Genomic DNA, 22932 nt, shown 5'->3' on the forward strand with positions numbered 1-22932 from the left:
TGGATAAACTAGTTGCATATCTGCTAGAAATCAATAGAAAGGTGATTTTGACAGCAAGCATTCTGTGCTACCGTGCCACCTGCTTCAGAAGAGATAGATTCTGCCCTTCAATAGTCTTGTGTTTTATCAATTCAAGTAGCTTAGTTGTTGCTGCTCGAGACAAAACTCTTATTTCAGTGTATCCTTACTTCATTTAAGGAATAAATCTAGATTCCCTGTAATTTTGGAAGTTTAATTTCAATTTAACATAAGTATTAGCATGACAAATAACACCACATAGTTGTTTGTTTTTTATTCTGTGCACAGTAAACTAGGAAATAATTTGCAGAATTAAGTCACAAAATGGAGGAGCTAGGAAGAAAACTATCAGAGGAGCAGATAAAAGATTTTGTGTATTTTTCCTCTCAAAACAAAAAAGAACAAGTTAATATTAATCTTCTAACATATAAAAGTGGGTGATGAAGAGAGGCCAGCTGTCAAAAACCTAGAATCAAGTAGAATTCTATCTTTCTGTACAGGGAGAATTGGTCATGAGATTCCACAGAAGATACCAACATCTGCTGATGCTCAAGCTCATTTGTAAAATGGCAGTGTTTTCATATAACCGACTTTTGTCTTCCAGTATTCTTTTTTTTCCCTTTTAGTTGACTTTATTACCTCACTTCTTTTTTTTAATTAATTTATTTATTTAAGGATTTCTGCCTCCTCCCTGCCACCGCCTCCCATTTCCCTCCCCCTCCCCCGATTAATTCCCCCTCCATCATCAGCTCGAAGAGCAATCAGGGTTCCCAAGGACCGCCCACCTCTATCCAGGTCTAGTAAGGTGAGCATCCAAAAAGTATACAATGGAAAAAAGAGAGCATCTTCAACAAATTGTGCTGGCAAAACTGGATGTCAATCTGTAGAAGAATAAAAATAGATTCATATCTATCACCATGCACAAAACTCAAGTCCAAATGGATTAAAGACCTCAATATCAGTCCGAACACACTGAACCTGATAGAAGAGAAAGTGGAAAGTACTCTACAACACATGGGCACAGGAGACTACTTCCTACGTATAATTTCAGTATTCTTTTAATGTAATAGAAATGGAATCCATAAGGTTGCTACCATGTACTGTTTAGAGTGCAATAAGAAAAAAGTCTTAACAGATTTAGAAAAATTTCAATTTTTCTGCAGGAATTTTATACCATAATTAATGGAATCCACAGATTCAAAACCAGTGGATGAGGAGGATAAGTTGTATTGCACTAAGAATAAAAATGGAACTTTTATTCTTTGTGGCTTTATGAAAAGTAGACAATGTGCTACTTCCAGACATATGATGCTCATGAACCAAATGCTTTCAAGCTGACAAAGAGCTTGTGAATTTCTCCACCAATTAGCATAGAGCCAAGTTATACTTTTTATTGATTATTTTGTTTTACACACACACACACACACACACACACACACACACACACACACACATAGCTTCAGAAAGTTTAAGTGGGTAGAGTCAGATGATTTTTGAACCCAGTTGAACTAGTTGGTATTTCTGGAGTTCAAGTTTTTACGCTGGGAGCAATGTATTCCATGTACTCAGTATTCCTTTGGGATATATAGTAACACTTGCTTAAACACTAGCATATAGGACATTGTAGAGATAGCATTCATTAAGGATTACCAACATATGAGGTTGTGGGAGTATCTGGAAGCCAGATGGAACAAATAGATCTTTTCTTTGTCATGCCTAAAATATAGCCTGTTTCAAGATTGAACAAAACCCAAACAAGCCATTAGTATCTCTGGTTTCTCTTTTTGTCTGCTGTACATTTTTAGTTCAGGTTTCCTGTCTAAGTCTTGCCTGTGGGTTAGTCAGAATATATATATGATAGGCAAAAGCTTATTGTTTTAATCAATGAAATAGTAAGTATAAAAGACCCATCAGCAAAAAAAAAAAAAAACAGTGAGGACTGAATGATTAAATGCACATTCAAAAACTGATAAAATGATAATAAAATAGTAGGGATATCCTTTTTCCTAAAATAAAAGCAAGCATGAAAAGTTTAACCATGTAGTCATGTTTTATAGGTAACTATAATATACATATCTTTTGAAATTTGAACATCTGGATAAAATAAATTTATCTCAGACTATCTTAGAAACAGTACTGCTAATAAGACTAAGGTAATGTTCAGCTACTATTCAGCCTGTTTTTTCTCTTCTATTTCCATATTGAAATACACAGTCTCTATCTTCCCTTATGTTCCACTCCTCAAATATACAACTGCTCTTGCCTTCCTCTTCCTAACACGAAACGCAGGGAGAAAGATGCAGAACTAAGCAAGTCTGACCTTTCACATGCAGAACTTCGTCGAATTCTGTCAAAAATAATTTTAAAGTTAAGACAAAAATGTTACAATAATATTTTAGATAGCGTGAAATTTTTTATTTCTCTTGAAAAAAATGGAAGCAACTGTCATACCAAGATGTGTATTCACCCATTTGTCTATATATTTACTGAGTACTCTCAGTACTCAGTACTGTGTTAGTTATTCTCTTCTTTAGTGTACCAGACATAATGCGAAAATCACCGAAACCAAATAGGGATTCTTTTCTAAAAAGAAAAAAATATTGCCAGTCCGTCAGAATACTCTCTCCACCCTCTCTTCCCTCTTCATCTTACCTATTTCTTTGTAAGAATACATTTAAGTTTAGAAATGCACTATGTGTATATATATTTACAAAGCATATTATAAAACCTAGAATTTTGGGGGGAGTGGGAGGGAAATGGGAGGATGGGAGGAGGTGGAAATTTTTAATAAATAAATAATAAAAAATGTAGAATTTTTCTCAACATATAATTCCTGCTGTATCCATTGACAGGAATTAAAAGCAATCACACATCAATAGCAATAAGCATGGCTTGTATGCAAACTTTGGTTTCTAAATGCATAACTACTGAGATGTCCATGAGTAATCATTTATTTCTAGGCCTCTAGAAGAGAAAAAAAGCGAGGAAATATTTATGCTTCCACAGATGGCCCAAGGCACAGTTAAAGGGCTTTTCACTAGCCAAAGTTGAACATCAGAAAATAACACCTTGTCCCTTCTTCCCATGGCTCAGGCATCATCACCAACTGGAGGTGGGGGGGGGGGTGGGCAGAAAGATTTTGAGAGTGGTAGTGAACGACTACAGAAAAAAAATACTTTGCATGCATGAGATCATAGCAGCTCTAACTGCATGCATGCACATCACATGCACAAGATCAAGCCAGCCAAAATACCAGCATGGATAGAAGGAGACTTATGAAGTTCCAACCATAGCTAAGGAAGTATTTGAGGTCCATAGCTGCTTGGAGGAAGGGTAGTCAGTTTGTTTTGTTCTGTTCTGTTCTGTTCTGTTCTGTTTTAGAAATATGGCACCTTGGAGGCTACTCCTGATCCAGTTTTTTGACAAATCTTTTCATTTCTTTAAGATTTTTAACTCTTCAATATCTATCATTGCCACCGCAACTCTCATGCTGCATATGATGGTTCACTTGGTGGTACCCCATACATCCCGTGGGCTTTTTAGTCTTTCTCTTTATATAAGTTTTTTCAAATGATATGCTTTTGATCACATCAATACAGTCTGCATGAAAAATTCTTCAGTTGAAGCTTTTGATGCAATTTTTCCATTTAGTCTTTAAATTTTCCACTTCCAGAGAACCCATTTGGTAATTTTTAGTAGGGTTTAAATATCAGTAAATCGTCATACAGTGTTCTTATTTTATTATCTTCATGGCTTTATTTTTTCATATGTTCACTTATTGTTAATTGTTCTTTAAGTTAATATTTTCAACTCTTTGTCAAAGAGTCTGTGGATTCTTGTTTCTGTATTGCTACTTACAAATGGTTTCTTTTGTTTCTTTTGACCTGTTCTGCTTCCCTGATTATCCATGGTCATTTTGGCTTTTCCTTTAAGTATGTACAGACTATCCCAGCCCTGTCCCAGTCTGAATTTTCAAAGATTATGCATAGATGGTTTTGGGGGGTTCTGCAGGCAAGCTTATTCCACGAATGTTTGAAGAGCTGGACTTCGTACTTGACTCAGTAGCTGCCATGCTAGCCTGCAATGGGAGCTAGGAACATAAGACAGGACTGGAAGTTGAGATTCTGAGTTCCAAGGGCCAGCACGGTGCTTATATGGAAACTGAGCTTGTTTCAATAGTAGTCAGAATGGACAGTGGAATTTTGGGAACCTGAATTGTAAAGAAGCAGGTCTAGAAATTGAATTTGGAGATGTTGACCTAAACCCTAGAGCCACAATGATCACCCAGTTAGAAGGAATGTCTTGGTGCCTGGGTTATTTAGAATCAGCCTTAGAACACAGGGATTTATCTGGCACTGCAGGGTGCCAAGACCCTAACTGTTGTGACCAAACTTGGTAATAGGACTTTGTGGAATCCATTTGTGCTGAAGTCCAGAATGACAGTTCTCAATCCTCCTTTTTCTTCCAACATAGAGAGTAGCTCTATCCACAGTGAACTGAAAGGGCTTAAAGCAGGCGAAGGTGCAGATAATGTGAAACCGTCTTTCTCATAATCTTTACGAATCTTTAAAAAAGAAACTCTGTGTACTTCTGAAGTGCTCTCTAATCATCGACTTAAATTCATTAGTTCCTGGAAAGGAATTTTTGAGCATGGATACTCATTCAAATGAATGTTTCTGCTGTTACCCCACCATTTAGCTAAAATCACTTCCCCTGGTTATATTGTAAAATTATCACTGCAGTTGAACACTTTAAGTTGCCACTGTTAAATTACTTTTTTTCCTTTTTTGAATTACCTCTTGATATATTTTGTCTATTTCTATTGAAGGGCTCACCTGCTGTTTATTGATTTATAAAGAGTTTTATAGCTATGTTATATATTGAACATACGATCTTTATTTAATATTATATAAAATATATAGTCAAAATTATAATTTTAAGTAATATAAAATAATAAGATCAAAATATTTTCATATTAATTTTCCATATCTACTGATATCATAGCAAATCACTTCAGGACATGCTAAGAATAATTTTATATTTATCTTCACATATATATTTTATATATATGTAAAATATATAAATATATTTTCGTATATTATATGAACTTTAGAAAATTATGTTTAAAGAGAAGCATATATTTTAGTATACAATGACTTTGGATAAAACTGATCAGTTTGAATAGAAATGCTAAGATTTAAATAAAAAGAATTAGAAACTATGAATCTAATTAAATATATATGTATATATATTCTGTATGTGAATATGTGTATATGTTACATGCAGGACTTTAGTTTATATGACCCAGTAATGTAGTATAATAATATATGTCCATATACAAGTTTTTTTATTATTGTACTGATATATATTTAATTGCATTAGAAGGCTTTTATAGAATTCTAGTTGTGTCCCTTATACTTATTTGAGATGGATAGATAAAATTAGCTTTGAAAACATATTCTGTGACAAAAACCAGAGTTTCTCTCCATGCAAAAGCAACTGGTTGTCACAAAGTGTAACCCATAGCAAAGACCTCATTAGCCCAGTATTTCAGCTAAATTACTTTTATATTAAATGCCATTGAATAGAAGCAATGAATCACGTCTTCTTTTGGTACTGAGTAAGATGAAAGCATTGTGGCTTGGTAGAATGCGATTATGATAGAAAACCAAGGTGTGCTACTATGCTAGTTTTAGTTGCTTCTTTGATAAAATGAAGAACCTGAACCAATTTGTTCTTCCATGTTGTTTCCTTTCCAAAATAAGTGGTTAATTTTAGATTACTATTAAGTTTACAGGAAATTATCAAAGTAAGGGCAAAGAATTCTCATAAACTTTTCTTCTGGTTCCTTCTACTGTGAACATATTTTCACGCAAACATGATACTAGTGTTGAGGCAAAGCAATCCCAAGTGCAAGGCAATGTAAGACTACAGAATGAGACCAAGGCCAACCTAGACTACACAGTGTCTCAGTTCCTTTACTATTTCTCGATATGATAAAACATTCTGATCAAGACAATTTAGGAAGAAAGTGTTTAATTGGACTTAAAGTGCCAGAGGATTAGAATCTATAGTGCAAAGGTCTCAGAGACCAGCTTCAACAAGTATACCACTTACCAGGGTAGGGGCCTGGGGATTAGAAAAGTAAGTTAAGAGAACAAAGACGTGACAGAAAAATAAGATAGTACCAGGAGGAAGTTCCAGTGAATACTGAAATCGCCCATGTTTAATTTTCATTTGCTTAAATACCCCAACCCCAAAAGGTAGGAGTAAGATTTTTAAAAAAAAAAACTGCATTAAGATGATACAAGGAAATGAACAAACCAGTTGAAGGATTGTGGGCTACATTCTTAGTTAAATATTCTATTGCTAGAACAAGGCAAGTAACACTCACACCCTAGACCAAAACATCCTGTAGATAAACCACTCCCTGGGTGGAATCCATTTTTATCTTCCTAAGAGATTAGGAACTTAGTTAGATCCTTAGACTTTTGTTTGAATTAGAAACAGATCACTTCTCAGTACCTGAAATACAAGGTCTGGATATTAGCTACTCTTGCTGACAATAACCTTAAGAAAGCACAACTTGCTGGTCTAAATTAAGGTGGGACCTTTGTTTCAGGTAGAAACAGACAATAACATTGAACGAACAGAAGTGCGTTCCAACTCTCTGACCTTTAGTAAGGGTGGAGCAACAACAACTTTGAGGGAGCTGAACCTCTCTGACCTTCAGACAAGGTGAAAAGAGGCACGTATTTTTTGGTCTTCACACAAAGGCCTGGTAACAGGTGGCTGGAGCAGCAGCTTGAGAGCTCACAACTCCATCCACAAACAAGAGGCAAAGAATACTAACTCAAAGTGATCTTATTCTTTTGACATCTCAAAGTCCATCCCCAGTTACACACCTCCTCCAATGATACCTACTACTAACCCTTCCCAAATAGTTTCAATTGGGAACCAGTATTCAAATGCCTGACATTTATATGGGACATTTCATTCACATCACCACACATGATGATATTGTCTCTTAAGAAACAAAATAAATCCTAGGTAGCAATGGCACCTTTGTCACAAACAGGAAAACAGCATGAATAATTACTAGTAATTTTATTTCATATTAATTTTGATATTGACACTTCTCACAGTTTTTCTCTATTATGTGTCATTCATCCACACCCTTTTGTATTCTGTGTCAAAGTACATTATTAGATGGCTTCAAAACATTTTGAAAATATTGGTTTTATTTCATGGCAGAGGTCCTTCAGCTCGGATTTTATGATATTTTTTTCATGTCTAGATTGGATGTGTGAAGGCTGGGGAAGAGGACCACTGAAGTATCAGTATCACCATATGTTGAGCATGCTTCCTATTAGATGCATGCAATGACTAGTCATTGTCCCCTTGATCACCCAGTTGACATGCTGTTAGTCAAGTTTATTTTATACTTTATTAACTTCTTTCCAAACTTTACTCAATGAATATGTGATCTTTTTGAAATAAAATATAACCACAATTTTACTGATTTCTATACCTAAGAAGATCAATTTTAGGATTACACATACTACACAGAATTCCATTCTTGGTTAACTCAGATAACTTGTAATCCAGTCTTTTGTGAGGCTTTGTAAAGGTTCTATTGTGTTTCATAAAATGAGATTCTAATTGTTGCTAGTTTTTTACCCTTGTACAGAATATGTTTTAGTAAGAAATAATGACATCTTTAAAAACCTTAGTTGCTCTACTTTCCTAAAATTTTCTAAGAAATGGAATCCAAAATCTACAACTTCCAAACCCCAGTGATGATGATGATGTAGAAAAGAATACTAGTTATAAAAGTTTTGGTGAAAGAAGATAAAGGAATGTCTTTCTTAACTTGGAATTGGAAAGTTAGATAAAGGTTTGTGTTTTAGGTCTGATATACACCCATGCAAATATTACAGCTGGAGTTCTCTCAAAAACTCAAATCCTTCTATATCAAAGTGAAAAAAAAACATAGCCAGGTTTGATAACATGTATCTATAATCCCAGTGCTTGGGTGGCAGAGAGAGGAGAATCCATTATGAGTTAATGGACAGCAAGGGGTAGGCATAGAAAAAAGTAAAAATTAGACTGACATTCAACACATTAATCAGAAAAGCATTTAAAAGCATCCACTAACAAAGATTTTAAACATAAATCAATGAAGAACTTTCCACTTTTAAATATAAAAATACATTGGATGAATCAATAAGGAGATAGAAATGCAGAAGTCTATTTCTTAATCTCCACAGCTGACATTTTAGTTTGTATCTTTCTGAAAGAACTTGAATATTATTTCCAATATGTATCCAAGCCTGGAAAAAGAGGATTAGGAATCCAAAAGATACCCACCATCAATAATGATACTATAAACAACAGTTTGGGTCACAGTGAAAGAAAAATTCATTGAGCTAAAGATGAATTAAAATGAGAAATGAATGAAAAACGTTGACCATCAAAACTGCTGGTTCCTGACTAAATTGAAATTTTTGCTTCATTACTCAGGAAATTAAAAAAAAAGTCTATCATTGTTCTTCCCAAATTCACAAAGCAAATAATAACAGTCAATAAATAAGATTTGAGGCTTAGAGAACACTTATTAGTGCTGTGACATGAGATGAAAGCACTAAATAACTGTGCTTGTCTGATAAGGGCTACGTAGATGTGCCTGTTATGCAACCGCAAATGGAGATCATATATTAAACTTGCGATAAGGCACCCAAATAGACGTGTTATTTATAAATATTGCTGCAGCTTTAGATGGGAAAATATAAAATACATAGTAAATGAAAGTTTGAAGATAATATAACATAGAACTGGGATATTAAAATGATTTATTACTTTGATAGAATCTTTTTTAGCCTGAGTATTGCATAGAACAAGGACCTTACTAGAGGGAATAAAAGCAACATGCTGCAATAGAGAATAATTCATTTCATTTAAGAGAGTAAGGTTGAGAATTCAAACCACATGGAGCAACAAGAAAGGTGTCCTCATTGTCTTGGAATTAACTGATATTTAATCATATTATTTCATTGGGGCAGACATTTTTTTAAAAAAAGTACTGTAATGGGTTCAAATTAAGATTATTTCCCTTCCTCTCTTAAAAAAATAGTGATGCCCTTTCCTCAAGAAGAAATACTACTCGCACTTGGCACAACATATGTTTAGGCTTCAAAAATTGTTTGAAAGAAATCCCAAAGCCTTATGGACTACATTGAAATTGCTTTATAAAGGGCCAGTTAAGTAGGCTTAAGTCAATTTTATTTACTTTCATTATGTATACAGATACAGATAATATTTTCAGTAAAAGGAATATATGCATAACCTCAGGAAAAGAAGAATTTAAATGACATTGTTGAGGTAAAATAAGATGGCCATAAATAAACATGTATTATTTCCCATACTTAACTCCTGAAAAATGCTTCACTGAAAACTAATGGTTTTCAATCTTGCATATAATCTGGTTATTACCAGGATAAAACCAAGATGGGAAGGTAATTTATCAGAGGCTATAGTTCACTCGTATACCAATTTGATGTTTAACGTAATAAAAATGGGATTTGCTTTAAGATAGAACGATAACCCGCTTTCTATAGTGTTTGCAATCACTGTATTTAATTCAAGTATCATTTGTATTTGCAGTGATAGTCCATATCGCAGAAACTGTTAGTCTCAAAAATGTCCACCGAAGCAATGGTCTGAAGAGATGGTTTCCCATAGGAGTTCAGTTAAAAGCCCGCAGTCATCAGGGGTCACCATCTGGGTAATGTACTTGGTGTGTTTTTTCAGGAAAGGAACTCTCCAAAATTCAGGTAGCTCTGTCGTTTTAATAAGCTTTGGAAGTAAAGGAAAAAAGCTGGAGTATTCCCTAGCTTGAAGGAATGTGAAGCTATGTCTTTTCTTTATCTCATTAAAAAACAAACAAAAAGCAAAAAAAAATCAAACAAATAACAAGAAACTCATACAAAACTCACAGACACATACAATCATATATACAGAGAGAAACCAAAATATGCAAGCAAAAGACCAAAAACCAAAAAAAAAAAAAAAACTCAAACAAAGCAATTTGAGACAAAATTTCTAAAACATACCAAATACCATTGAGTTTGTTTTGTGATGGCAATCTACTGCCAAGCATGGGGCCTGCCTGAAGCATGATTAATATATCCAGTGAGACTCCATGGGAGAAAACTATTTTTCCCTTTGCTAACGGGTGTCAACTGAAAATAACTACTTGATTGGGAGTGGGAGGCCAAGTTCACTTCCCCATCTCAGTTCTGGGACCTAGTCTGGCTTAAACCTGTAGAGGCTGTGTTCCTGCTGCCACATTCTCTGTGAATTCATATACACATCAATACTATTGTGTCTGGTTGATGGACACTATTTCTTTGGAGTCATCAAGCACCTCTGGTTCTTTATTTTCCATTTTCTCCTCTGAGTAGTTCCTTGAACACGGAGGGAAGAGATGTGATTAGGACATCCCATTTAGGACTGAGTGCTCCAAAATCTCTAGTTTTGCACACTGTCCAGTTGTGGGTCTTTGTGTTAGCTCTCATCTTCTCTAAAAAGAAGTTACTCTGATGTTGGCTGAGTGAGGCACTGATCTGAGTCCCAGGCCAGGGTGGGCACCGACAGTTTCCGGTAGAAAATGTTTCTAGGTCTCAGCAGATGATACAAAATAGTGGAGTTGAGCTAGAAAAGAAGGTTGAGAGGATCCATAGGCCAAGTTGTATTTAAATGTTTCTTCATATATTCGTATGTGTGTAATGATAATAATTAAAGAAAAATAGTTCACAAATTTTAAAGGGAGTGAGGAGGAGCCTGAGAGAGTTTGGAGAAAGACAAATGGGGAACATTATATAAATTCAGTACATGCCTAAAATTTTAAAACTTACTTTTCCACTTTTAAAAATAAAACATTTTAAAAATGGTTGAAACTCATGTTTTAGACACAAGCAACTACAAAAAAAGGTAAAAATAGAACGATGCCTATATCCATCCAACTTCGCAAAGGTACCCTTTAGCACACAAGTATTTTTACTTAGCAATATATGAATATATATCATTGTCAAAAGATTGTAACCATAATACAAAAATATTAAGTACTTCTGGGTTTCTCTAGTTCTCTATTATGAAGAACCATATTTTAGTATTCCTTGTTTCAGTATGTTTCTGCACATTTACCTATGTAGAGATAAGTGTTTTCTATTTAAACAGATTCACAGGATATGCCCTGTTCTGCAGAGCAGTTTGTGGGACCACTAGCAGTGGAACCAGTATTTAGCCCTAGTGCATGATCTGGCTCTTTGGAGCCATTTCCTACGGAGGGATGATAGCTTGCTCAGCCTACAGGAATGTTTTAAACTTAGATATGGGATATGTGTCCTGAATTGCTTAGGCCTGTGCTGTTCAATGGAGTGCATTTGCCAACAGGAAATAACTTGTTGCCTTAAACTTGTAGTGAGCTTGTGATTTCAAGGCATAGCTCTTTACAATTGAATTAAAGGCAGTCTAATAATTACAAATCGTATAGTGCTGAGCAGCAGGGAACATTTGTTAAAGCACCATTAGGAACTGTCATTCTTCATCTGGTGAAAAGACATTACTCGAGGATTATCTGAATTGGCACACACGTTCTGCCGAGTCAGTGGATTTCAGTAAAATACAAAGTAACTTGTACCCCACATTAAGCTGGATAGTGTCTGTCCCCTCCCTGAGTATGTACATTTATGTATACATCATTATCTTGTTGGGAATCAAGTACTATATTTATGTCTTCCTTAACTCATTTGGAGCACTACTTGAAAAATTTAAATTTTATCAGTTTCCATTCATTTATTGTTTATTGATGACTATGTGTGAAGTGGGTTAGACCACTAAGATAACAGGATTATGGGACCAGTAATTATGCATATGAGTTTTTCTCCCACTCTTCCTGACTGGCCTCACATTAGGTACTTAATGCTCCTAGCAGATTTCATGTTATCCTTCAAAGATTTTTATTTCTCTACTCTGTTTATCTAGAAGGATTTGCACTACATATGTGATTCTCAACCTTCCTAAATCTGTGACCCTTTAATACAGCTCTTCGTGTTATAGTGACTCCAAACATACAATTATTTCATTGCTACTTCAGCACTGTAATTTTGCTGCTGTTACTAACCATACTGTAGAGATCTGATATGCAGGATATTTGATATGCAATCCCAGGGGGTTAATGACCCGCAGGTTAAGAACCACTGCTCTAGATACCTGTGTGTCACCTGGTCCATCTTATTCAAATCTAACTTCCCTCTGAGAAGCCTTTCCTGACCCCACTGTGTTAGCTGCTGTTCCTTTTTGCTATGATAAAACAAATAAAGGCAGAAGATGTTGACTGTTAGATGATGTATTTCATTGTAACAGTAAAGGTAGGGTAGCAGGAGTAAGAGGCCAACCAGTCACGTTGCATCTGCAGTAAGGAAGCAAAGGGAGATGGATATTAGGTGTCAGCTTTCTTACTTGTAAGGATGTCAGCCACAATTAACCTAATCTAGTTAATCCCTTCAAGTATACTATGAGGCTAATTTATAAAGTAATTCTTCACAGTCATTATCAGGGCTTGTCTCTTAGGCAATTCTGGATCCTGTAACATAAAATATTAACTGTCCACACCTTTACCTATATTTTCCTCACAGAACTTTTAACTTCCTCAAAATATCTGATTTGTGCTTCTTTGGTTCCATAAAAATTCAGCTTTATAATTTATGTTATACCATATATTTTTCTTGGTCTATCTTAAGTCATCACTTAAATTCTGTACAACTCTGAACACTAAAATAAAAAAAAACTTCCTTGCATAAAGTAGTTATTAAGTAAACTAAATATGAATATAACTTAAAAATTTATCTTCTTTCCAAGGATGTCAGTCAGTCAGTCCATACTTAGTAGGCTATATAAATTGTCTGCATATAGTATCCATATTAGGTGGGGGGGGGCGGTGCACCCACCCATGGAGACAGTGGGGCAGATCTATTGGGAGCTCACCAAGGCCAGCTGGACTGTGACTGAAAAAGCAGGGGATAAAACAGGACTCTCTGAATATGGCAGACAATGAGGGCTGCTGAGAAGCCAAGGACAATGTCACTGGGTTTTGATCCTACTTCATGTTCTGGCTTCGTGGGAGCCTAGCCAGTTTGGATGTTCACCCTCCTAGACCAGGATGGAGGGGGGAGGACTTTGGACTTTCCACAGGGCAGGGAACCCTGACTGCTCTTCAGACTTGAGAGGGAGGGGGAGAGGAGTGGGGGAAGAGGGAGAGGAGTGGGGGGACGGGGAGAGGATTGGGGGGGGAGGAGTGGGAGGCTGGGAGGAGGCGGAAATTTTTTTTCTCAATAAAAAAAAGAAAAAAATGCAAAATACGAATATATATGTTAAAATATGTATGTACACACATATGTATGCGTTTGTATTTGAGTTCTAAGACATAGCACAATACAGCCCTATCCTTAAAAAAAAAGAAAAAGCATGAACTCTTTCTATTTCTGAGTGTAGGTTACATCACTTAATATAATGATTGCCAATTTCATCCATTTTCTGTCTGTATCCCCAACATCCCCAGCATACTTGTCACATATCTGAAAATATTTCTTAAATCAAAAAATAATCCCTACGTGTAAACTACTACCAAGTCTTTTTAATGACATATTGATATAGAGCACAAATTAACATACATTTATTGATTGCCTTAATATGGGAAAGCTATGATTGTTTCTAATAAAACTCTGGAGTTCTTTAGAGACCACAGTCTACTCTTCATATAAATACACTGTTTGGATTCCTTTCACAACTCAGCATATAGATATTCAATGTAGAAGAGAGAAAAGGCCAGTCATCTTGCGATGGTACCCTTGATCTGGAACAAGTAATTAACTTTCGTTATATATTCACACCAATATATAGTCTAAACAACTTGCTCCCAGGAAAACATATCATATACTTAAAATTATAAAACTTCATTGCTCTCACAGAATGTTCTTTTGAATGTGCTCTTACCTCTGTATCTGCCTATTTCTTCTGACAGTAAAAGATAAATCCTCCGTACATATTTTAAAATGACTGTTTCATCACATGCATTTTCCCCTCATTTTCTTATGCCCTCAGGAAACTGGTTGAACTTAAATAAAGTACATAAAATAGCTCTCTTGGTTTTCAAAATGACACTCATTATGCCTTCTGTTATAAATGGTCAATCTAATTTCACAAAAATAATTGAGCCAAGGAAATGAAACAACTTTCAATATGATTTGTAATATCAATATTATTAAATTGGGGGGGACTTGAATACACTTTCTAAGATACTAATAAATACCTTGAACTAGGACAATAAGAGTAACCAAACTTCACTTTTTTTGGCCAGAAAATCTCAGCAATGGCACTAATATTGTGTTTTTAATATGCCGTATATCCTTCAAAACCTTTATCCTTTGGTTTCAGTAGTTCCATTAATCACAAGAGAAAATCATCAAGATACACTGGCTTTAATCCAATGAAAAGGGAGAAACCAATTAAATGCTTTAAAGTTTTAAATATAAAGTAGAAATTGGATGTTAGAAATCTCTTTAGCTCCAACTAAAAGTAGACAGATGATTTTTAAATGGGATTTTTGGCTAGTATATATAAGTGATAGAAGTACAAATTAAATCCTCTCAGGTTCCCTAATAACATGAAGAAAAATATCAAATGATTTATGGAAAGATTCACTTTTGCTTTCTCACCTTTTGGTAGTATTTGACAAACGGGAATTCTACCTTAGGCTCTATTCTAACAGTCTCTTCAGTGGCCTCATTCACTCTCATAACTTCACTGTTGACTCTGTGCATGCATGTTTTTACAATCTTGTTCTAGATTTAGTATTCCTGTATAAGCTTAAGTTTCTGGATGCCACATCAGTCCTTGGAAACCCATTTCTCTCAGGATGAATTCATTTACTTCCTCGCATCTAACCTCAAACTATCTGTTCAATTAGTCATCTATAGAACATAGATGCAGCTCCAACCACTTGTAAGCTAAGTAAAGAATCCCCTAAATATTTTTAATGGATTCACCATTTTATCAGTTATTATGGCTCTAAATTGTAACCGTTTTTAATTAGTCTTAGAATTAGTTCATCTATATGTCCATGATCTCTTCGTACATCTATGTACACAAATGATATTATGAGGAGACAATCTCACAGCAAACTCCTGGGTCCTCTGGCCCTTATACTCTTTCTGCTCCCTCGTCCATAATCTTTCCTGAGCCTTAAGTACAGGAGTTGTTGTTAAATCTACAATTTCTTCTTCTTTGTTATTTTATTATCATTTATTTTTAGTCTTTTGAGACAGGGTTTCTTTGTGTAGCCTTGGTTGTCCTGGAGCTCACTCTGTAGACCAGGCTGGCCGTGAACTCACAGAGATCTACCTGCATCTGACTCCTGAGTGCTGGGATCAAAGGCATGCACCACCACCCTACAATTTCTTCTTATGGGACCTCTATTGACTTCTCACTGTAAATAACTGAGACACTCTTAAGACATTAACTAAATTGAGGAACTATTTCTCACCAACATTGCTGCAAGCCCACCCCATTTGTTTTCTTGATACATATTTTACATTTCCAATTTGCTTTGTTTTGCCCTGTGACTAGAATTATCTTTTTGCGAAATATAATTTGATATCATTTATTTCAGTAAAAACACTCAATAATCCCATTTATATCTAACTTAACCCCCTAAAGAAAGCTTAACATATCACCTGTTCAGGAAATATTAATGTTTATATTGCTTAGTAAATTAAATGCAAATATCTAAGTGTGGCACCCATAGTTTTCTAAAATATGGCCTTAACGCTAACATTCTGCATTTACTTACCATAGCTAAGCTCCAATGAACCCAAACAGCATCCTTTGCTTCAAAACCCCTCTGCGCATTGTGAATTAATACTTTGTTCAGCCCTCCCCTCACCCTTCCTGTCTCTGTTACTCTTCAAAGCATACACAAATATAAGTATTTATTTCTAATAGTAATTCCTTTGTAAAAAATAATTCGTTACAAAATCAAGCTAGCCAAATATAGCTTATTTCTTCTTTATCCATTTATTTTCAAATAGAAAAATATAGAAATCATAAAGAAAAAACTAAAATCCTCCATAAGCTCCCAAACCCTTAACATGTTGCTTCCACACATTCTTTCTCTAAGATATGAATTCCTGTATATGTAGTCATACACAGTCACAAAATTCAGATTATATAATTCATACTTTTGGGAAGCCTGGCATTTTCATTTGATGCTTCATGATTATTTCCAAGGATGTTGTATGACATTTTCAGTGCGATTTTAATAACTATATAATTTTGTGTTATTAATGCGTTGCCAGGTAATTACACACCAATTGATAAATATTTAGATTGATTTTTAAGTTTTGAATATTATTTTCAGATGTTATCGTGGACAATCTTAAATACATTCATAATAATTTCTTACAAACTGATTTCTTTTCCCAAAGACAAGTCAAAATTTAAGGTTTTTCTATATTCATATTTTGTTTTGCTTTTATATATGATCCCACATTATCTTACACAAAACTCCTTATATTTTAATATTTTCATACAAAATTGATGTGATCCTATTCCTGCACAATGATACTACCAAAGATCTCAGGCTTCTGATAGAAAATTAAACATACATTATATCAATTCTTCTACATAATATTATGACTATTTTACATTTATAAAACTACCAAATCTTTCTCTAACAGGCATCTAGATTTTAACACATGTATCAGTTATGAAGGGCCTATGAATACTAGGAACTCAGTAAATATTTGTTGAATTGAATTGGGTCAGTCAAAAGGAAGTTCTCCTGGGTTGGTATTTTCCTACCCACATTATTCTGCAGTGGTTTCCATATGCAAACTAGAGTTACATGACCAAGGAAAATGGAAACAGATGAGATCACAGCCCTGAGGAGCCAAGAACAATCCCATTGTAATTGGTCAAATAATCCTCCAATTTCTAAAACTATCTCTTGGATAGCTTTTGGCTCAGTGTTTTAACACCAGTTACTTGAGAAAAGAACTATATCTGTTGATATAGATTTAAAACTTCTGGTCCATTAGCTTAGTTAAAAAGCCACTAATTCTAACATTTTCAGGTGGAACAGGATAGCTGGGTTAGCAGCCTTCTAAGTGAGTCGGAATAAGTTAATATACGCTTGTTTTCTTACAGCAGTACACTTGTTTGGCCTGACGTGGCAGTTGCAACCAGTTGGACAGATCTATGCGAATGGAATTAGCAATGGGAACACAGGGACCGAGTCCATGGACACTACTTACTCTCCCATTGGAGGAAAAGTTTCTGACAAATCAGAGAAAAAAGGTACAGTGACTAAAATGATTGATGGATTCTTGATTAATTTTTTCCTAATTAAGTTATTAGGACCATATCTGGGATGGTTTCGCTTCACATTAAATTTCATTATCTCTTGAAAGAACTCCCCTACGTGAACAGAAAAAGCCCATGTCAGTGTCTTGTGAAGCAAATTTCTTTTTCTCCAGTGCTTTGAGTATAAACCAATTAAACTTTTCAAATATGTTGGCAATTTTGAAAATAAATAAATACTTATAGAATGGAACTTTCAATACAATGAAAATTTCATTTCACATATAACTACCCTGAAGCAACGTGGGATTTTGATTAAGTTCCCTCATGTCCTAGCCTAGCATTTATTTATATATAACATTTTACAAAGGGTATATAGAAATTTCTTCTGTTTATAATAAGTAAAGGCAGTTTCTGCCTCGTGTAAAGGTGAATGTTTATAACAAAATGGGAAAGCATGAATTATTTTTTAGTTGGGAAACATGAATTCTTACTAGTTGAAAGAAAATTACTTCGAGTCCTGAATTGTTCAAAGTAACCAACGTGAGCATGAACTAGGAGACTTATTTAAATAAATGACTCAATACTCACACTCCTAGCTTCCAAGTCAGAATGAGTGACTTTAGTCTTAATAAGCAAATAAAAATAACTAGAACTTTGTGTTATGACTTCCCTTGAAACAGGTTTAAGTACAGAGGTACTTTTGCTATGTAAATTTTTTGTATGTCTGATTTTAAAGTAGAAATTGAGAACAAAACTCTCCTCTATTTTCATAACATAAAATTAAACAAATAAATATATAAAACAAACATTACCCTTAAGAAAATCACAATTTTGTAAAAGCAATAAGTTTTATTTTGCTTCACTAGCTCTAAGTTCACAGTCAGTTTGTTTTGCACATTTTTTTCTTTTTTTTTATTGATAAAAGGAGAATAAAAAAAAACAAATTTCCACCTCCTCCCAGCCTCCCATTTCCCTCCCCCTCCTCCCACTCTTCTCCCCCTCCTCCCAGTCTTCTCCCCCTCCTCCCACCCTTCTCCCCCTCCCCCCACTCCTCTCCCCCTCCTTCTCCAGTCCAAAGAGCAGTCAGGGTTCCCTGCCCTGTGGTAAGTCCTAGGTCCTCCCCCCTCCATCCATATCTAGGAAGGTAAACATCCAAACTGGCTAGGCTCCCACCAAGCCAGCACATTAAGTAGGATCAAAACTCCGTGCCATTGTCCTTGGCTTCTCATCAGCCCTCATTGTTCTTTGATTTAGTAGTCTCTACACATCTGTTTCATTGCTTTGGGGTTTTTTTTTTGTTGTTGTTTTTTTGTTTTTGGGTTTTTTTTTTTTTTTTGGTTTTTCGAGACAGGGTTTCTCTGTGGCTTTGGAGCCTATCCTGGAACTAGCTCTGTAGACCAGGCTGGTCTCGAACTCCCAGAGATCAGCCTGCCTCTGCCTCCCGAGTGCTGGGATTAAAGGTGTGTGCCACCGATGGCTTGGGTGGGTATTTTTGAGGGTTTCTTTTTCTTTTCTTCTGCTTTTGGAATGATAACTTTGCTTTGCCCCATGGTTCAGTAAAAGTGAACACTTACGGTTAAATGAAGATAAAGCTTTTGGTATAATTTTCAATTCACACTTCAGTTTGACTTGAATCTCATTTCAGAATACTTCATTCTACCCAGGACTGATCTTTCCTGAAAGTTTCACTGTTACCATTGTAAGGAGGTAGGGCTGAAGGAAAAGGCTCAGAAGTGGACAAGGAAAGGACTAGAGTAGGCTCAGACATTTCTTCCCCACCTCTTTTATTCACTTTTCCTTTTTTCTTTCTTCTTGTTTGATTCCTTCACATGTGAAGACATAAAAGCCACCATCTGGCATTATCTTCCTAGGGACTTTTTTGTCATTCATGGTGAAAATCAGCAACACCTGTCTAAAGAAAATGCAAAATGCAGGACAGCAAAAGAGGAGCACATGGTTGTCCTAAGTTTAGATTCAATTTTGCATTTGAATTCAAATGTCTCATAATTCCTTTCAAGAAACTAGGTTAAAACTGCAGTCTAAAACTTATTAAATAATACTACATCCAAGATTGTTACAGATGCTTTATGGGGATTAAATCATGATGCATCATTGTGCTTCCTGTTTTAAGAGATAAACAGAGGCACAGAGAGGTTTAGTGATTTACTCATGATCAAAAAGCTAGCAACTACTTGACTGGTCTCAGAACCTAGCCTCTTAACTTTTTTTTTTACAGCATCTTACTGTGTAGCATTGGCAAGCTAAGATGCTGCATAAACATTTCCCCTTGAAATGAGCCCAATGAAAATTGTTTTATATTTCTGCTCAATTATAAAAACAAACATGGAAAAATTTTCAAATTTCATAATATTTCTAAGAAACAGCATTATATGTGACCCCTTGTAAGTCAGCAATATTCCAGGACTGACCCCATCCCTAAAGGCAATAGGGCAGCACACCTTGTACTGAATGGATATAGAAAACTCATAAATTTGCATTTGTGGGAAAGTGAAGGCATGGAGGAGAGATATGGGAGGATGATGGAGAATGGAAGTAAGTATGATAAAATTATTAAACTGTCAAGGAATTACTAGAATATTATTTTAAAAGAAACATAATTTTGGGTTCATATGTCATAAAAGCAGAAGTGAAGCTATTTAAGGAGAAGAAAGAGCAGCAAAGGTGAGGAGGGGAGAAGATAAATAGAGCACAGATATATGGCATATCTAAATTTATAGTGGCATGCTATTTGTATTTTAGTAAATAAATCTTTCCTGAATTCCAGAGGCAAAGCTAAAGCCACTAGAGGCAGGTAATGGTGACACACACCTTTAATCCCAGGATTTGGAAGACAGAGGCAGATGGATCTCTGTGAATTCAAGATCCACCCTGGGCTACACAAGATATAAGCAGAAACAAATCCAGGTGGTGGCCTACACCTTTAATCCCAGTTCTAGGGAAGCACACACCTTTTATCCTAGCACTAGAGGGAATAAAAAATGAGAGACAGGTTTAGTCTGCTGTTGCCCAGTCTTGGTAGAGGTAAGGTTTCTCTACTGGTTTGGCTGCCTTGCTTTTCTAGTTTTGGGGTTTTTAGTATTTGTGCTACACACACACACACACACACACACACACACACACACACACACACATATATATAGTATAAAAACATACTTTTATGGACTTTTTTACTAATTCTTTGAGAATTTTGTAAATGTGTTTTGATCATATTCACCTATTCACCCACTCCTCCATTTCCTCCCAGATCCATCCCTTTCCCTACCTAAACAACTTTCTGTCCTTTTGTTAGCACCCATTGAATTCCATTCAATGCTTATCATATATTTATTTATGTGTGATCTTTCGCTGAGGTATGGTCGACTTAGTAGGGCATACACTTTTAAGAAATTTAGCTGCTCAGCTAGGGAAGGGACTTCATGCTCACTTTCCCTTTCAAGTTCGGATTTAGTCTGGCTGGAGCTTGTGCTGGTCTCATGTGTTGTCACAATTGCTGTGAGTTCATTTGTGCAGCTGTCCTGTTAAGTCTGAAAACAGTTTCCATGTAATCATCTACTGCCTCTGGCTCTTAGATGCTTTGAGTCCCCTCTTCTACAATGATCCCTGAGTCTTGGAGGAAGTGATGTAATATAAATATCCCATGTAGTGCTGAACATTCTGTAAGTTCTTATCCTCTGTACCTTGACCAGTTGTGGGTCTCAGTGTTAATTATTATCTACTGCAAATAGAAGCATCTCTGTTGAGGGTTAAGAAACAACTTAATCTATGCATATAACAATAAATCTCAGGAGTCAGGTCAGCAGATGTCTTGTATATCAAGTTGTGAGTTTTAAGTAACTTTACAGCAGCCTTAACTATAACCTAATATCATGGTTTGTTATATTGTATTTGAGCAGATACTAACTACAGTGAAACTTTATAAATCTTACCATGTAGCTAGAAACATTAGAAACAATTAGTTTAAGCAGAGTAGAGGAGATAAGAAAAAATAAAGTATTTTCACTTAGACCATAGTCATGGTACATCCACCAATAAAACTAGTAATAACTATAATACATAGCTTTTAAGTCTTAAAGAAAATGGAATGAAGAATTGTTATTTAAATTGGAGAAAATGAGGATATGGCACAATTGAACATCTTTTGGATATATACCCAAAAGTGGTATTACTGGGTCTTGAGGGTGGTTGTTTTCTAATTTTCTGAGAAATTGCTATACTGACATCCAAAGGGGCTGTACCAGCTTGCATTTTCACCATCAATGCAGGAGTGTTCTCTTTTCTCCACAAGCTCTCCAGCATAAGTTGTCATCAACTTTTTATCTTGGCCATTCTTACAGGTATAAGATGGAATCTCAGAGTTGCTTTGATTTGCATTTCTATGATGACTACGAATGTTAAACATTTCCTTAAGTCTCTTTCACCCATTTTAAATTCCTCTGTTGAGAGTTCTCTGTTTAGGTCTGTACTCAATTTTTTATTGGATTATTTGTTCTTTTGATGACCAATTTTTTGAGTTCTTTGTATGATTTGGAGATCAGACCTCTGTCTGATGTGGGGTTAGTAAAGATCTTTTCCCATTCTGTGAGATGTCGTTTTGTCTTGTTGACCACGTCCTTTGCTTTACAGAAGCTTTTCAATTTCAGGAGGTCCCATTTATTAATTGTTTCTCTCAGTGTCTGTGCTGCTGGGGTTATATTTAGGAAGTGGCCTCTTGTGCCAATTCATTCAAGTGTACTTTCCACTTTCTCTTCTATAGTGCCACAAGGACATGAGCTCAACTATGTTCATAGCAGCATTGTTTGTCATAGCAAGATCCTGGAAACAACCTAACTGCCCCTCAACCGAATAATGGATAAGGAAAAGGTGGTGCATTTACACAATGGAGTATTACACAGCAGAAAAAATAATGACATCTTTAATTTTGCAGGAAAATGGATGGAGCTAGAAAACATTATTTTGAGTGAGGCACAGAAAGATAATTATCACATGTACTCACTCATTACTGGTTTTTTAAACATAAAGCAAAGAAAACCAGCCTACAAATTACAACCCCAAAGAACTTAGACAACAATAAGGACCCTAAGAGAGACTTACATTGATCTAATCTACATGGGAAGTAGAAAAAGACAAGATCTCCTGAGTAAATTGGGAGCATGGGGACCTTGTGGGAGGGTTGAAGAGGGGAGGGGAGAGGCAGGGAAAGGAACAGAGAGAAAAATATAGAGCTCAATAAAAATCAATAAAAAAAAAGAAAGAAAATAAGGATGTGAAAAGTCAAGATCACAGAAGAGAACTGGCTCTGGAACCAAGGATACTTAGTTCCACATTCTATGGTTTTCTTGTCTATTATTGTGACAGCATAACACAAAATAAACATCTGAATTGCTAAAGACCTTCTCAGCATGGAAGGTTCAAAGACAAGAACAGTGCCACTAAAGCGATGGATTGTATTCAAGCTAAACTACTGGTAGGTTT

General features: G+C 35.5%; 1 protein-coding gene across 1 annotated transcript in view; it reads left to right on the plus strand.

Moving 5' to 3' along the window:
- The window catches only part of Tenm1 (teneurin transmembrane protein 1), a 784432-nt gene that overhangs the window by 488386 nt on the left and 273114 nt on the right, over positions 1 to 22932 (plus strand). The window contains exon 8 of the mRNA XM_075956580.1: positions 17284 to 17433. Within this exon, the coding sequence (XP_075812695.1) occupies positions 17284 to 17433 (150 nt within the window). The remainder of the gene's footprint in view (positions 1 to 17283; positions 17434 to 22932) is intronic.

The sequence above is a fragment of the Microtus pennsylvanicus genome, chromosome X, assembly GCF_037038515.1.
Source record: "Microtus pennsylvanicus isolate mMicPen1 chromosome X, mMicPen1.hap1, whole genome shotgun sequence".
Lineage (NCBI taxonomy): Eukaryota > Metazoa > Chordata > Mammalia > Rodentia > Cricetidae > Microtus > Microtus pennsylvanicus.